Genomic DNA, 16,669 nt, shown 5'->3' with positions numbered 1-16,669 from the left:
ACTACGTGGCAAACAGCCTCTAAATAAAAGAAGGAAACAAATAGCTTAAGTTCACTTCTGCATTTATGTGTAAGAAGGCACACTAACCTAAGAAAAGGCAATTAATATTGCCTAATGCTACACATTCAGTGCTTTTAGGAATAATGTTCACATTGCTTTTATGGGTCTTAATAGAAATGTTAATTCTTTAATACGAGTCTAAAATACCAGTATAGAATATTTGTTTTAAATATCCTGAAAGCAGAAAAAGAGAAGCCTCCTTCTAGACCAGGTTGCTCACAGCCCCATCCAGCCTGGCCTCGAATGCTTCCAGGGAGGGGGCATCCACAACCTCGCTGGGCAACCTGTTCCAGTCTCTCACCACCCTCACAGTAGAGAATTTCTTCCTAATATCTAGTCTAAATCTCTCCTCTTCCAGTTTAAAGACATTTCCCCTTTGTCCTGTCACTACATACCCTTACAAAAAGTCCCTCCTCGGCTTTCCTGTAGGAAACCATAATTAACACTGCCAAGCTGTTCATAACACTAGTTTTAGTAGAACAACTTTATAGCCCTTGCACTGGCCCAGCATAACTTTTTCTGTAAGGCCAGTGAATTTAATAGTTTTATGAAATATTCTGATAATCTAGTGAAAACCAGGGAAACTGCTGACAACAGGGCAATCAGTTAGCATTAGAACTTACACTGTAAGAGGGCATTGATTCACATCTATCCCAGTAGAGAAAAAATTACCTGCCTGCAATGACACGTCGTTATCACCTGACCTGGACATAACTGTCAACACACTTATGAAAAATCTCTTATCATCTACTGCCACTCCACTCTTGCAAGAGTCAATGCTTCCCAAACAAAGCCTTGATCTTGCTCCTACTTTTGTCCTGACACAGGTGGGAACTGCAGATATTGCTTCTTCACACAATGGGAAGAAAAGAACATTGCACTAAGAACTACTTTTGCTGCATTTGCCTGGTACTGAGCCAGCTGATGAGAAAGCCTCACCCCAGTCCTGATCCAACGCACTCTGGTCCAGAGTAAATTTTATTTTACTACAGTCATTTGCTTAAGGTTTCTTAGTTGGATTTCTCCTCTTCCCAAGAAAAACGAAGGTAAAGAATCTCAAGTGGATGTACCCAAAATTGGAGACAGGTAAACAGAGAATTCCTCCACTTGTTTTCCCTAAGCAACAAAAAATGACACCGTCAGTTCCCTCACTCCCTTCACCTTCACAAAGGTATTTTGAAACTGCTAACCAAAGCTGAAAAAATAAGTATGCTTGCAAGTCAGTTCACTTTCCTAGGATTCTTGATTTTCTCTTACCTCATCTACGTAAGGTTTTACAAGCACTTGACCAACTAATGCCTCTGCATCTCGTGTTTTGTCAATTGTAGCATAAGTGCGAAGACAGTGACGTATTATGTCAACATTTGAAGTCTGAAGTCCTTCCAAGAGCAGTCCTTCCAGAGACTGCTGCAACATAGCTGTTATTCCAGCTATACGCTATGAAGAGAAACAAAATATGGCAGTTAAAAAAAGCCTTCCCATCACTGCTAAAGTAAATTCTACCAGAAATACTTGATTCAGCTTTCAATTTTTATTTGAAAGGCACACAAGTTCTGATAAATGTTAACATCAAATGAAAATTAACACAAGCTAACTTGCCTACTGACATTATTGAACATAGTATTTATTATTATAGTTAAATTAAAAGGTAATTATTTTCTTTTATGTTTTGAAAGAGACATCATAACTTAACTAAGGGATTCATTATAGTGAAGAAATAGGTCAATAATTATTCCTGGTTCAACTGAACAACTACGTGTGATAATACACAGAAGTTTTTCAGTATGTTACCTGGGCAACAATTGCAGCATTTATCCCTCTGCCAAAAACTATAACTATAGCGTTTTTGCAGCACTACTTCCCAAATAACTGCAAACCAATGACATTGAATTACACTGGCAACAAATGACCTGCTGGTGCATTCCTTCTGGCTTCTACTAAACAGCTGCTTCAGTCAGCGTATATTCTTCTGTTCAATCTCCTACAACACTTCTTCTATTAGATTCAACTCCCTGCTACATTAGCTGCAGATATACTGTTGGCCCAAGAAGGTCCCTTGCAGCTCTATACTGAAAGTGAATTCAATAACATGCAATAATTCAATCAAAGTTGAACTACCAATTTAACAAGTCAAATTTTCTTTCTAGCACTCCTCATGCTTTATTGCACACATCCATCTTAAACTGACTTTTTGCATGACCAGAGAATCTGTTCTAAATACGCAAAGCCAATAACCCAATTGCTGACCAGTCATGGAAACCACTATCTGATGACAACTAAAACACTGGTACATTCCAAATTTTTCATCACCAGTCCAAAAAAATTTTAAAAAGCACCATACAGGCTATTAAGAGATCACCCAACCAAAACTGGGACATCAACAAAAAGTATACAAGACCAGGCATACATTGTTAAGAAAGCTACACAACAAAGGAACAGAAGTTCTCCCACCATAAATACTACCCTGTTGCTCACATCTACTCCTGTTGTTATTTGTATTTCATAATTCAGTAGCCAGAACAGTCCTGTGAACAGTCCATAAATCAACAAGGTACCACTGAAGTCTTGATATAAAACAAGCTCATACTGCCAGTAGGAATACGTAATAGTACGAAGCAGTAATGATGAAACATCTCATTAGCTCAAAAGCCATCAAGAATGACAGCTTTCATGCTAATCTGCTTGAAGCATTACCTCAACTCATACTATCTACTTCTTAAGCACCTGCATTCATTCCTTCTCACAAATGAATGACTAGGGAAAAAAAACAAACAGTCGTTCATTTTTTACACTAGATAGTTGCTATAAACAGGCTATCAGGGAGATTAACCTACCAGGATACCAACGGTTAGGCACCAAATATCAGTGGATGACAAACTTGAATTTATTCAAGTCAGCCGCTCGAAGGCACATGCAATTTGTTTTTTGGTCTGTTCACTGCAGCTAACAAAAACAATATACATCTCTGGAACTACGCTTTGCTATTAATAAGGAGACAAACTGCAAGATGCATTAGGCTAACAAAAGCATCTGTCGTATTTCCCACTATTATTTTAAGTAATTTATCCTAAAGTTAGCAAACAAAACACAAGCTCTCAGAAGAAATAACACTTCATCACAGCTGATAAAATGGCCTCTTGAAAATAATTTTCTCCTCTGTGGAAATGGACTTTTGTTTTCCAATAGTATCATTTTAGAATCACAGAATCATAGAATTACTCAGGTTGGAAAGGACCTCAAAGATCATCAAGTCCAACCGCAGCCTAACCATAGTACCCTAACTCTAACAACCCTCCGCTAAATCGTATCTCTGAGCACCACATCCAAACGGCTCTTAAACACATCCCCAGGGATGGTGACTCAACCATCTTCCTGGGGAGCCTATTCCAGTGCTTAACGACCCTTTCTGTAAAGAAGTGTTTCCTAACATCCAACCTAAACTTGCCTTGGCACAACTTGAGGCCATTTCTCCTCATCTTGTCACCTGTCACCAGTGAGAAGGGACCTACCCCGCTCTCACTGTAAGCACCTTTCAGGTACTGGAAGAGAGTGATAAGGTCTCCCCTCAGCCTCCTCTTCCCCAGACTAAACAGCCCCAGCTCCCTCAGCCTCTCCTCATACGGCTGATTTTCCAAGCCCTACGCTAGCCTCGCTGCCCTTCTCTGGACCTGCTCCAATACCTCCATGTCCTTCTTGTACTGAGGTGCCCAAAACTGAACACAGTACTCGAGGTGAGGCCTCACCAATGCCGAGTACAGGGGCAGGATGACTTCCCTTGTCCTGCTCACTACACCATTCCTGATACAAGCCAGGATGCCATTGGCCTTCTTGGCCACCTGGGCACACTGCTGGCTCATACCCAGCCAACTGTCCAACAGTACACCAAGGTCCCTTTCCACCAGGCAGCCTTCCAGCCACACCTCCCCAAGCCTGTAGGGTTGCCTGGGGTTGCTGTGACCAAAATGCAGGACCTGACACTTGGCCCCATTGAAACTCATGCCTTCAACCTTGGCCCATCGATCTAGTCTATCCAGGTCCCTCTGTAGTGCCCTTCTCCCCTCTGGCAGATCAACACTCCCTCCCAGCTTGGTGTCATCTGCAAACTTACTGAGGGTGCACTCAATCCCCTCATCAAGATCATCAATGAGGGTATTAAACACAAGCGTCCCCAGCATGCAAATGTTAAGCTGGCTATTAGGCAATACTCACTGGTCTCACTTTGTCCAGAAGGGGCATTCCTTTGCTTTGTACAGCATGAAATTGTAGTTGATTAAATTCTGTGGCAATTCTCTCTAAAACCTGTCCAGTTAAAAGCGGGCTGGAAGAGAGATGATGAGAAAATGAGTATACATAGATCCTTTCGTATCAATTCACTTTCATCTGCATCAGACAGATGACTCCCTTCCTCAATTTTTGTGATTTGACATAAATATGTGGAATTCAGTACTGCTGCAATCACACAATAACTACACATAGACCATCAGAGTTGTCTGGGGCCCATGAAGATATAAAGTCTGTGAGCAGAAGCTGAGGAACACAAGAACCTGCCTGGAAGTATGAAGCATTTTTATTATGTGATGGTGCTTGCTGTCACAGAAATCAGTCTCACAGAGCTTGAAAACTGCAGTAAATGCTCCTCATCATCCAAATTTCCTTATTTCCTCCTTCTGTCCTACGGTAAAACTAACTTCTCCCAGGCAACAAAAAGGACCTGAGGAAACGGCCAAAAGTCGTGCCAGAGAAAATTTAGATTAGACATAAGGAAAAACTTTTTCCTCTCAGAGAGTGGTCAGGCGCTGGAATGGCTGCCCAGGGAGGTGGTAGAGTCACCGTCCCTGGCAGTGTTCAAGGGGGGTCTGGATGAGGAGCTATGAGGTATGGTTTAGTGGCTAGTGGTAGCAATGGTAATGGGAGGATGGTTGGACTAGATGAGCTTGTAGGTCCTTTCCAACCCTGTGATTGTATGATTCTATGACAGCTATCTGTAGAGAAACCATCCTTCTCAAGACTATACAGTGCCAATAATTAGCCTAAATTTTGAGTCACTGAAGTACAGTCTTGCTTCCAAATATGATTCTGCGAAGTCTCTTACCCTGACAGAAAAACATCTACATATGCTTTGTTCTTCTGTGTATCTAGTTAGTCTTCTGTCCGCCTCCACCCACACACTGCCGTGTGATCCAGCAGAACACCAGAGCTTATCTCACATTCAAACAGGTTCATGAAATTGTCTTCTTCCTCTGCCTTTAAGTAAAACTTGCATCCCAGTCAACTACTGCAAGCACCCGGATGGTACATCAGTTATGAAATTGACCAGAAGACATCTTCCATTGCTCCAAGATAGAGGGAAAAGACACTTTCCACTACGCCGTTAAAAATCAAAACTTCTCACACTCCAGTCTTCTCAGAACTTTTTAGAAGCACTACTTGTGTGGCTTAGAATCATAGAATCAAGGTTGGAAAAGACCCACAGGATCACCCAGTCCAACCATCCACCCATCACCAATAGTTCTCACTAAACCATGTCTCTCAACACAACATCCAAATATTCCTTGAACACCTCCAGGGTCGGTGACTCCACCACCTCCCTGGGCAGTCCATTCCAGTGCCTGACCACTCTTTCAGAGAAGTAGCATTTCCTAACATCCAACCTGAACCTCCCCTGGCGTAGCTTGAAGCCATTCCCTCTTGCCCAGACTTGTCTGCCTCAGGCTACTCCTGCAGTAGTCACTTCAGATGCAATAAGCAAGTAAAACAAACACTATTCCACACTTGATTTCCAAATGATATGACAGGAAACTGTGTCTGCAGGACTGTAGAGCATTTTGGACATGGCAGGATTAGTGACTTCACCCAACAGTTTATGCAAACCTCATCACTACAAGTAATTCAGAACATTGGAGGCTGTTACGTGGTCTGTGAATGACCAGTCTGTAGAAGACTAAGTTTGAAAAAAATACTAAAATAATAGTTACATATTCCACCAGAATTACAAAGATGTATTTCAATGTTTGTAAATTCATCTACAACAATACCATAAAATTCAGTTGGTCCCATCAATTAAGCAAGCACTTTTTCTTATTTTTTATCTTTTACCTGTTTCCTTCTAAAGTAGATAACTCGTTAGTGCCTTGGGAATGTAGAATTTTCTCAATTTTCTCAACTGACTGAATAACATGAATAAGCCTCAGGACACACACCTAGAAGTAAAGAAAGACTTTTAATGTCTGACCCCAAACCCATTACAATACCTCTGAAGATATTTTGGATACTTTCTTTTTAAATTATTATTTTTCTCCCCTGGTGTAAGATCTCTGCCTGCTTAATATTTAAGTCACGTATCAGTTACTGATCACAAGTCTATAAAATCCCACAATGTTTGTCACAGATGTAGAACAGCTGTTCTTACCCCAGAATTTTTTTCAAGTCAAGCAAAAAGTCATGTTATTTTTCCCCCATACAAAAATTAAGCTGCTGTGTTACAATTACTTTCACAATATACAAGTTTACAGACTACTACAAGCAAAAGAGCAACTGTACTTAAAAAAATCCAACTGAGCCAATGTTTCCAACAAACAAAATATTTATCATCAAGAAGACATGATAAAAATGAAGTCAGTCAATCAAAATCTCTCATTTTAACAACTGCAAAATTCTGCACAGTATGCATCTACATGGCCTAGATCTTTGTAAATTCAATTTTCTAGCGGTTAATGTCAGAAGTTGCCCTAATAAGCAGCTCTCCAAGGTAAAACTTTATCTACTGTACCTTTTTTTTTCTGATATCTTCTTGTTTGGACAGTCGATCATCTATTGCTTGAATTCCTTCACTGACACACGACCTTAGACTCTGTGAGAGAAAAAAAGTCAGTATGAAAAGCTGGCTTACTACTATGAAGAAGAAGTTTAAAAAACAAATTAAAAATCTAAACTCTAACAATGCAGAATAGGAAAGAGATTAACTGCTCTCAAAGTAAAAAAGGCAGAAATAGTTCCAACATTTTGTATAGATTTATCTTGCAAGAGTTCATTCATTTATTATTTAAGGAATTAATCATCGCTTGATTGAAAGGCACTACTGCAATGTAAGAAGTGCATCATAAAATCATAGAATGGCCTGGGTTGAAAAGGCCACAATGATCATCGAGTTTCAACCTCCCTCCTATGTGCAGGATTGCCAACCACTAGACCAGGCTGCCCAGAGCCATATCCAGCCTGGCCCTGAATGCCTCCAGGAATGGGGCATCCACAACCTCCTTGGGCAACCAGTGAATGTAAGTTTACTGCAAGTCCTAGAAAACACATCTCCTCTATTACCACCTAAGAATATATTTTTTAAAGATTATAATAAAGACTAACATAAATAACATGTAGTTTACGTATCATACAGAAGTGAACATAAATTATAATGACTTTTTTGAGCATACCATTACTTCCTCTCTTAACTGTCCCAAGGGTACTGAAAGCTGATTGAGGGCCTTGTCCATGCCAACCTAAAGAAATTACCATAAAAAACATTTACAACTCATTTCATAAGTTAATTGGTGAATTACTGACTGTTATTTTATAGACACTGAAGGAGAACTGAGATATATCCTCTTATAGACTCCAGTTTTAAGTACAATACAAAAAGATGTTACCTTAAATGCGCGTATAAAGATATCAGATTGTCACATAAAGCCCCAAATGAAAGAAAATCACAATCTGTAACAACTTTTCTCACAATAGAAAAGATAAATCTCCATCTATGAAGCTGCATAATGTTATAAACTGGGGTAAAAGAGTAGGAGAAATAGGGAACAAGTAATTTTAACACAGAAGTGATTAAAACTCTCATTAAAATGAGCTGGAATGTCTAAAGATGGACAGTAAGTTTGCAGATTCCTAAAGAATCCTGCAGAGTGGCCTTGTTTGAAACTTTACTACTGAATGTTAACGACTTACAGCCCTCAATTTTACAAGTGTTAGCAGATGAAAACAGAAGGTGTCTGCCTTGAACCTATTTTCCTCATGAGTTATACAACAAAAGTGCATTCTAAAACATTTACGACGGGCCAATCCTCTACTTCAGCTGAATTCTCCAGGAATAGTCTTTCACCTCCTCTCAATGTAAGCAGTCACTGTTTAAGGTGTCTTACATCTAACATATGCTTTTCACATGAAAAATAAGAAGCACGTCACAATGCACAGCATAAACATGACAGCAGCACTTACCAGGTTTGTTGAGAGATTAACAAAGTCCGCATAGTCCTTATTTATGAGCTCTACCATGGCCGTTTTAAGGAGCTTGTAATAGAGCTCCAGATCCTCCCTGAGCTCCTCCAATTGCACGCGCTTCCTACACTCGGATACGAAGTGATCGACGTCAAAATCCGGCTGGAAATGAAACAGGAAAAGGAGAACGTTGGAAGGAGAAGTGCAAACCAAGCAGGCAGGCACACACACACACCACATCCCTCCCATCCCCTGATCACCCCCCGGCGACACCCACCGCTTCCCTGGTGTGGGCTCAACGAGCCCGACCGAGGCTGCACTCCCCCCGCCCCCCGCTCACTCCCCGGAGCGGAAACGGCCCCCAGCCACCTTCATGAACTCGTCCTTGTCGAAGCAGAGGTTCTCGGGGCCCCGCGGGAGGTTCATCTTCCTGGCCTCCATGACGGACCGCGACTAGATACAGCACCCCGGCCCGGCTCGGCAGGCCCAACACGACAACAGGAACCAGCTGCCAGCGCAACGCCTCATCCGCCCCGCGGCCCGGACGGGGCGGGCCCGGCGTGCGGCGGGAGAGGCGCGGCACCGCCCGCCGCCATGGCAGCGCCCCCTGCAGCGCTCCGAGCGGCACTGCGGGCGGGGTCGGGCAGCTCAAAATGGCGGGGTCGGGGTAAGCGCGCTCCTTATACTTAGAGCTGGCTCGCCTAGAGCTGGCAGCCCCAGGCCAGACTCCCGGGGTTTTGTATCTCTCGAGGTGGAGTTCCTGCTGCCTTTCTTGGTAACCTGTGCCCCTGGCAGCAAAACCAGCTTTTCCTTGCATGTCCAGGCGTTTCAGTTTGTGCCCATGTGTTCCTGAGTATCAGAAATGAATCAGAGCGCAATTCTCCTCCTCCACTCTGCTGCCTTCCAGTGTACTCTGTTAACATCTCCTTTCCTTTCAAGTCTTTCATTCACAGTTTCTCACACATTAATAAAGATAACTTCAGATCTAAAAATATGCCCTGCTATCATGTGCTTCTGTATGCCGCCTCAGAGTGGAAAAACAAATGACCTCCTTCCTCACACAGATGCTTTACTTTCTATTTAACCTTGCCTCTTTGAGCTGTACTGAGCCGTTGCACTGGTGTCCCCGTTGCACTGCCCCCTGCACTTCCATGGACAGTGGTGGGAGTGGTTCAGTGGGTACAACAGGCATGGGTTTTGGTACGGAGGTGAGTAGGAGGGCTGAAGCCCTGCAGATCTGTGCAACATGGGTTTTAGCAGGCTGGAAGCCTACATCCCAGCTTAACTTGTTGACCAAGTCACTCCTGGCACATAGTTAATTAGGATTTCCATGAGTTATCAGGATGAAGGACTGAAGAGTTAGGTAACAATTGTGGGCACGTACCCCATCTGTGTGCTGGTTGTCCCTGTGTGGGAGACAGGCTGATTGCATGCAGTGAAACAGCCATTCTCACCCTGTCCATTTGGAAAATCCTTTGAGGCTGAGGTATCTCACAACCCAGCCCCCTTGGAGATCTCAGGTGTTGGCAAGCAAAGTTAGTACCTGTCACGTCATCAGCTACAGAGCATGAAAGATATACCCACCACATAAATCCCTGCTGGTCCGTCCGTCCTTCCTTCCTTCCTTCCTTCCTTCCTTCCTTCCTTCCTTCCTTCCTGCCTTCCTGCCTTCCTGCCTTCCTGCCTTCCTTCCTGCCTTCCTCCCTCCTTCCCTCCCTTCCGCTTATGCTGGTACAGGAGCAAAGCCATATTACTGCTCACCCATCTTTTAAATTTAATGGACCAGATGTTGGAAATTAAACTTCTAAACAATTTTAATTAATGTGCTTTACAAAGGAGCTAAGATCTTTTGCATCAGCTAAGACAAATCCTTTTCTAAAAAGATCTACTCATTTATGCTTTTGCTTACAAAGTTCTTTGAGGAAAAAAAGAGTATGCTTCCACTTGAATCTGTTGGTTGATGAACTGTTTACATCCTTCAGATTTGTTGATGTATTTGTAAAATAACGATGGAGTCTGTGGAATGCTATCATTTGCCAATGGAAACTGCAATATAACAACTTTGGTAAGTTAACAGTAAAACCAGAATAAGGCAGCCACCTTCATCTGGCATAGCCATGCACAAACCATCCCCATGACTCAGCAGACAAAACCAAGAAGAGAAATGAGCCTTTTCACAGAACTGTAGGAATCATAGAATCATAGAATGGCTTGAGTTGGAAGGGACCCCAAGGACCATCAAGTTCCAACCTCCCTGTCACAGACAGGGTTGCCAACTGCTAGATCAAGTACTAGATCAGGTTGCCCAGGGCTCCATCCAACCTGGCCTTAAACACCTCTAGGGACGGGGCATCCACAGCTCTTGGCAACCTGTTCGAGCACCTCACCGCCCTCTCAGTGAACAACTTCTCCATGAATCTATCTTCCATTATTTTTGTGCTAGGATTATTTATTTCAGTTCTGTTATAAAGCCTTTCACCCTTTTCCTTTCCCAACTCTCATCACTCATTCCAAGATTTCTAGGCCTAGCAAAGTACAGGTTGTAACTTTTTTCCTCGTCATCCTTCCTGAGACATAAAGGCATGACATTTAATAACTTATTATGAAAGCTGGAATCACTATTTAATCTGCAGATTTGGATAAGATATGATTAATGAACTCATTGAATGAATGAAGAGGGAGCATCTGAAAGTCTGCCTCACTTTATTGCTACTACCTGAATAGGGTTGTTGTAGGGACCAGTGAGTAGAGTAGCTACTTTTAGCTTTTATGTGGGCACTGAATTTTAAAGATTCCAGCATCCCTTCTTATTCTCAAATAGTGAACACTGTGAGGGATGCATAATGGTATGACAAATCATGCTTAGTATAACTGTATCATCATTTTCTTGAAGGCTGCCAGTAACTAATCCACTATCTTGGAAATACTTTCATTCCAATATACATTAGGTAAGCTGGGAAAGAAAGCATCTGCTTTTACCTCCCACCACAGTCTTATGACTTCTCTCTGTTTCTATCATTTTAAAAAGCTGAAGGCATCGCATTGCAATTTCTGATAAAGGAGAAAAGTGTGACAGTGTGCATCATGCAGAGACAGAGATACTACAATTAATTTGTGGTAGACGCTCCAGGTACAAAAATCCTTCAGGAAATGTAGATAATATTTGACAAACTATCATGCCAGCACTGATACATTAGCTTGAGTACCTTGCCTGACTAAAATGACTTCTCCGTCAACATATCGCTTGGCTCTGGGAAAAGTGTGGAAAAAAACCCGTGTTTGCTGCTTTCAATAGATATTAGAAACAAAGAACTCCAGTTAGATATAGATGTTCACAGCAGAAAAGGATATTTTCCCAATATTAATGTTTTATAGCTTTTTATTTGTTCTCTTTTGATGCATAAGACATAGGAATGGACTTGCTCATGTGAATACAGAAAGAAGAGTTTATGTCCCCTGGTTCAGTCCCGAACACTGAAGTCAATGAATGAATGCTGCTGACTTCTTTGATAACTGTCACTCATTGCAACATGTCACAGCCTAACTCCAAAGATGTAAATAATTCTAGTGTAATCATATCATTAGGGAAATTTTAAAAAGCACTTTGTCCTAATTGGACAAGGGAAAGAAGTTTGCTAATTCCTCAGATGATGTGACTTGGAAACTAACAATGAAACTGAAGTAATGCCGTTGTTTTGTGATTACATTAAAATCCATTGGGTTGGCTTTGTTTTGATTTGTTTTGCTTTAAGTATGATATGTGCTGTAAGATCTATCGTGAACACATGTAGAACATAGAACTGGAGTTTGAAAATGAACTGGCCTAAAACATGTTTTGAACGTATGTCACGTTAAAATGTTGCAGAATAGCCTCTGTTCCCTGTTGTGTTCTGTACGAGCTAGTACTTTGTGTAAAAAACTCCTTTGAGATGCTCACCATGATTGTGATGGAAGCTCTCAAAACTAGACTTAACTGTTTCGAGTTAATCTGAAAATTCCTTCTGGGCTGTTGGTGTCTCAATTGGCTCCTTGAATCTGAACAGTATCCCAGGCGGTGCAGAATTGGAAGCATCAGAGCTGAGATAACTGCCTGTGGCTGATTCAGCAGACTCTTGCCCAAAATTCAGAGACTATCAACTTATTTCCATTGGGAGAGGAAACAGATGGTAGAGTTGCTTATTTCTTTGAGAACCTGATTGTTGATAACAAAGTGCATTTTTTTTAAGGGGAGAGAATTCAAACAACAGCAATATTTATTTATTTATTTATTTATTTTGTAGTCCCAAGCCTCTCTTAGCCAGCACTCTGCCCAAAAGTGCCTGTGATGCTTTTCATCAGAATTACATTATGGCTGTTGCTTTTGTTTCTTTCTGTCTCCTTTCTTTGTCTTCTCACACTGTCATTCACACATCTCCATGGAAGACTACCTTGTGAAACCCTTGTATGTATTCAGCTAATACTTCTCAGTAGTCTCACATCTGATTGTTTAGTTGGTTTTCATTGTAATCTATATCTGTTTTGATGGGAGATGCCTTTGGTGGCATGATTTCAGCCACCCAGTTTCTCAGAGGGACTCTGTAGGTTCTTACACATAACAGAAGAAAAATAAGAATTATATGGTGCATGGTCAGTGAAGTTTTATCAAACCCAGAGTAAGGATGTATTGTGGAAGAGCCAGGAAACACATCTTTTCTGCCTTTCTCCTTTTTCAAATAGCTGTCTGTTACAGAAGGGGAAGAAGGAATTTTAGCTGTCCCTTGAGAACAGGGGTTAAGCATTCTTATCATTTGCATTGGCAACCACTTGATGTCACTAATGCTTCACACAAACATAGAAATCCATGTACATTTTCCAGGCTGTAAAAAAAATGACTTAAGGAGCTGGTCTGGAGAAGTGTTTCTGCTTAGAGTGGGAGAAGACTGTATGAGTGTACAACAAGCATAGAGATGGTTGGGATCACCAAGTTGTGTTGAACTGGATGACCTTATAAGTGGTAAGCAGATCTTCTATTGTAAGACTTCGAGAAACAAAGCCTGCAAAGGTTTTTTGCATGTCAGTTAAGAAACATGAGCATAACCAAGCTGCTAGAGAAACTACAAATGGGAAAGCGCTGATATGAGTTGGGATGTATGTATCTTTTATATTGCATGTAAGTGTACATACATGCACACACAGAGTTCACCTATTATCAGCAAAGGAGAGGAAATGATGAAAAAGGCTAGCATATGTCACTATTGAATAAACCAGTTAAGAGGAAGAATACGTCTGAGGATTTTAATAACTCCACTTTAAAATGGCAAAGCATCTTCTGTCCAGCATCACCAGATAGGTTCCACTACTGGTGTGCCTTTTTGAATGGCTTGCACTGCAAGTCTCAAAAAGACAACCTACACAGTGACGCTGTCATGATTTTTGCATTAAATTATCAACCGCTAGGATACCTCTGCAGAGGTAGGTAGGATTTCCAGAGTTCTATTCAAGAAATCTCAGAGAGAGATTTCTATTTATGCAGCACATATGCCAGATATCAGACATAACCCGGCTGCTTCAGATTTGCTGTGAATTTAGAGATCAACTGTGCAGCCACCATGCAAGGGATGGCTGCCTACTGCCATCCAGGCAGCTGCTTTGGTCAGATCCAGCAGCCTCAGTTGCCTTCCCCTTGCTGAGAATGCCATGAATTCCCTGATGTACCCAGACAATCTGCTTGTGCACCACCAACGATCTGCCAAGGTCTGTCTCATTTCTAGAAATCCCAGAAAAATAGCCAGACTGCTTATTCTTCCAAGACAAAAACTGCAGAAAGTAAAAGAGGGTGTGCCAGGCTCAAAACTCTAACTAAGCGGCAGAGAGCAGAAAAAAAGGTACACTATATATACAGTATGGCCCACTGCACAAGTCAGACTGGACAGGGCTCTGAGCAACCTGATCCGGCTGTAGGTATTCCTGTTCATTGCAGAAAGGTTGGACTAGTTGGACTAGATGACCTTTTAAGGTCTCTTCCAACTTAAATGATTCTATGATTCTATTTGCTCAAACCACCATTTCATTCTTTATTCTTTTGCTATCCTTGTTTTGAATACTGTTATTTTTTGCTTTGCTGTCTATTAACTGTCTGCTCTCTTTTCCTTCCATTTCTAGATTAAGGTTTCATTGCTCTTTCATAATTGTCATCATTTTGATGCTTGTCTGTTTACTAAAGCCTAGGAACAACTCAAAGGAAAGTGGCAGCAGCACTAAGGTATGTAATGTGCGAATTTTACAGTGTGGCATAAAAGAAAACCCATTCAAAGCATAATGAGGCTGACTGTACTGATCATCTTGCTATAACTCTAATGATTTCACATGCATTATAACAATAGAACAAAAAATTAATTTCTTACTATGAGCAAAAAGGCATGCTGAGTCAACATTGGTCAACGGGAGCTGAATGTAAGAGAGACATTTGCAATTCTAAGGGACTGATAGGCAGCGTAGCTGTAGCTTTCTTTTGGCAGTCCCTGGGCCAAGGACAGATGCTTGCAAGAAGTGTTGTCGGTTCCTTTGTGGAACAGCATCCTGCTGTAAGACCTTGGGGAGCTGAAACTTTAATCTCGACTCTGGCATTAAGTTTCTTTCTGATCACAGGCAATGTACTTAACCTTTACTTGACTCCATTCCTCCACATTTCTTAAAATGACACTGCACAGCTAGAAACTTAGTGATATTAAAGAAATAATAATGATCCTTAACTCTATTGAAGTTAAGCTTACCCAAAGGTCTGGAAAAAAAAATCTCTTTTATGAGAAAAGCTGTATTTGATTGGAATTAATTTTGCTCCTTCCTACCAGGATGCTGTCAGGCTGCATTGTTTTCTTCTGAGAAGAATTCTTAATCCTTATGCAGATGGGAAGTAACAATAAACACCATCTGCTGTAAATTAGGTTACTCTCTTAGCAACCACTGTGATCAGGCTCTGTCTCAGCCTCTCATTTTTTCTGTACTGAAGTATGCACTGGCACTTCAGCTTGTATCAGAGCAAGTGATCAGAAAGAAAGTGGAAATGAGAAATATTTCTTCCTCTCCTCTTTGTGAGATCCTTCCCTCCCTGCCAATCCTGCTATGTTACTGCTGGGGAGCCCTGCTCCTCACCCACCTTCCTCCTCTGGGGGTGGTGAGAGAAGTGTCATCAAATGTTGGCAGCCTCTCTCAGCTGCTCAATGCTGGGAGCCATCCCCAAAAGTAAATAGGATCAGCAGGAAAGGGCTGCTTACCAGATGAAAGAAGCTTTAAAGCTGCCTGCCACTGGCAGAGCTGCTGGGGGAGAGGGTCAGCAAGGAACTTTATTGCAATATGGCTTCTCCCATCCCATCCCATCCTCACTGTTTGCCTCTTTGGGCAGCCATCAGACTCCTCTAAGAATCACAGACTCATAGAATGTCTTGAGTTGGTCTTCCCTGCTTCACCCAGAGATTGCTCCATGATTACAGCATATCAAGTTGTTTAGGATAGCAAGTGTATGGACAGACACTTGTTATTCACTTGGCATGACACTGCTCCATGTAAGGTGGTTTAAGAAGAGAACAATCTATTTTTTTTTCCCAGCGTTCTACCTGGTACCTGATCAGTCTGTCTGTTGATAATGTCCATGAGGTCTTGACCAGGTTTGGGCAGCTGTTAGTTCAAGTTCTGCACCTATCACACACATATACACACTCAGAAAAGACATAAATTCACAGTCCTCACAGTCATTTAAAGCACCCTTCTGATGCAGCTATATAAGGAAACCTTATCCTTACCTTGAAATCACCAAAAATATACTTGTAGATAAAGGCCTTGAATTTGACTCACTGCCAGAGGAAAGATCTTTCTCCTCCTTATACAAATATTTGTGAAAAAAAATGTGCCCATCTTGGCAGTTGCAAGAACTCCTCATAGAAATACTGTGTGTGTCATTCCTTTTTTTGTATTTGTCATGTTACCGTTTCCAGTCAGCACACTGGTAGGTGAGCCTTGGCACTATTAATCACCAGGGACCAACCTTTTTAATCAGCTCAGAAAATACTACTAGCTCTGTGCTGGATTTGTCGAATTACCACACGCAACACACAACAAGTTGTGAGACTCAGCTGACTGCAGTGAGCAATGCAGACTGTTCAGTGCTGCACTCACCTGCCTGCGGACGCATCAGTTGCATGTGCTAACCAATGGATGCTCCTGAGGAGTGCAGGATTTATGGGCACAGCCTTGTGCTCGTGTGTTGGTCCTGCATCTTGAGCACTATACAGCTGATCTGTCGGCGCTCTGAGGAAATACCCCGGCTTTCTAGACATACATGGCTGGAGCTAGTGAGAAATACTGCCATCTGTCCAGAATTCACAGGCAAATGTGAAAAATCCTCTCATTCTGCCCAGAC

At 41.8% G+C, this 16,669-nt stretch overlaps 1 protein-coding gene across 3 annotated transcripts in view; it reads right to left on the bottom strand.

Annotated features, from left to right (window-relative positions):
• COG2 (component of oligomeric golgi complex 2) overlaps nucleotides 1-8,816 on the bottom strand; it is a 29,176-nt gene extending 20,360 nt beyond the window's left edge. For 2 of the 3 annotated variants that reach the window (XR_005858211.2, XM_419583.8), the window contains exons 1-7: nucleotides 8,644-8,816; nucleotides 8,275-8,436; nucleotides 7,488-7,553; nucleotides 6,830-6,910; nucleotides 6,157-6,260; nucleotides 4,270-4,378; nucleotides 1,318-1,497 (exon numbers count right to left, since the gene is read on the bottom strand). Coding sequence is in view for 2 of the 3 variants with exons in the window: in XM_419583.8 (XP_419583.3) it covers nucleotides 1,318-1,497; nucleotides 4,270-4,378; nucleotides 6,157-6,260; nucleotides 6,830-6,910; nucleotides 7,488-7,553; nucleotides 8,275-8,436; nucleotides 8,644-8,715 (774 nt within the window). In the remaining variant the exon portion in view is untranslated. Of the gene's footprint in view, nucleotides 1-1,317; nucleotides 1,498-4,269; nucleotides 4,379-6,156; nucleotides 6,263-6,829; nucleotides 6,911-7,487; nucleotides 7,554-8,274; nucleotides 8,437-8,643 lie in introns of those variants that run through there. The other variant, XM_004935490.4, reaches the window with a different exon arrangement.
• Between the last annotated feature and the right edge of the window lie 7,853 nt (nucleotides 8,817-16,669).

Source organism: Gallus gallus, chromosome 3 (assembly GCF_016699485.2).
Source record: "Gallus gallus isolate bGalGal1 chromosome 3, bGalGal1.mat.broiler.GRCg7b, whole genome shotgun sequence".
NCBI lineage: Eukaryota > Metazoa > Chordata > Aves > Galliformes > Phasianidae > Gallus > Gallus gallus.
Note: the sequence above shows the minus strand (reverse complement) of the source record. Positions and strands in the feature narration are given on the sequence as shown.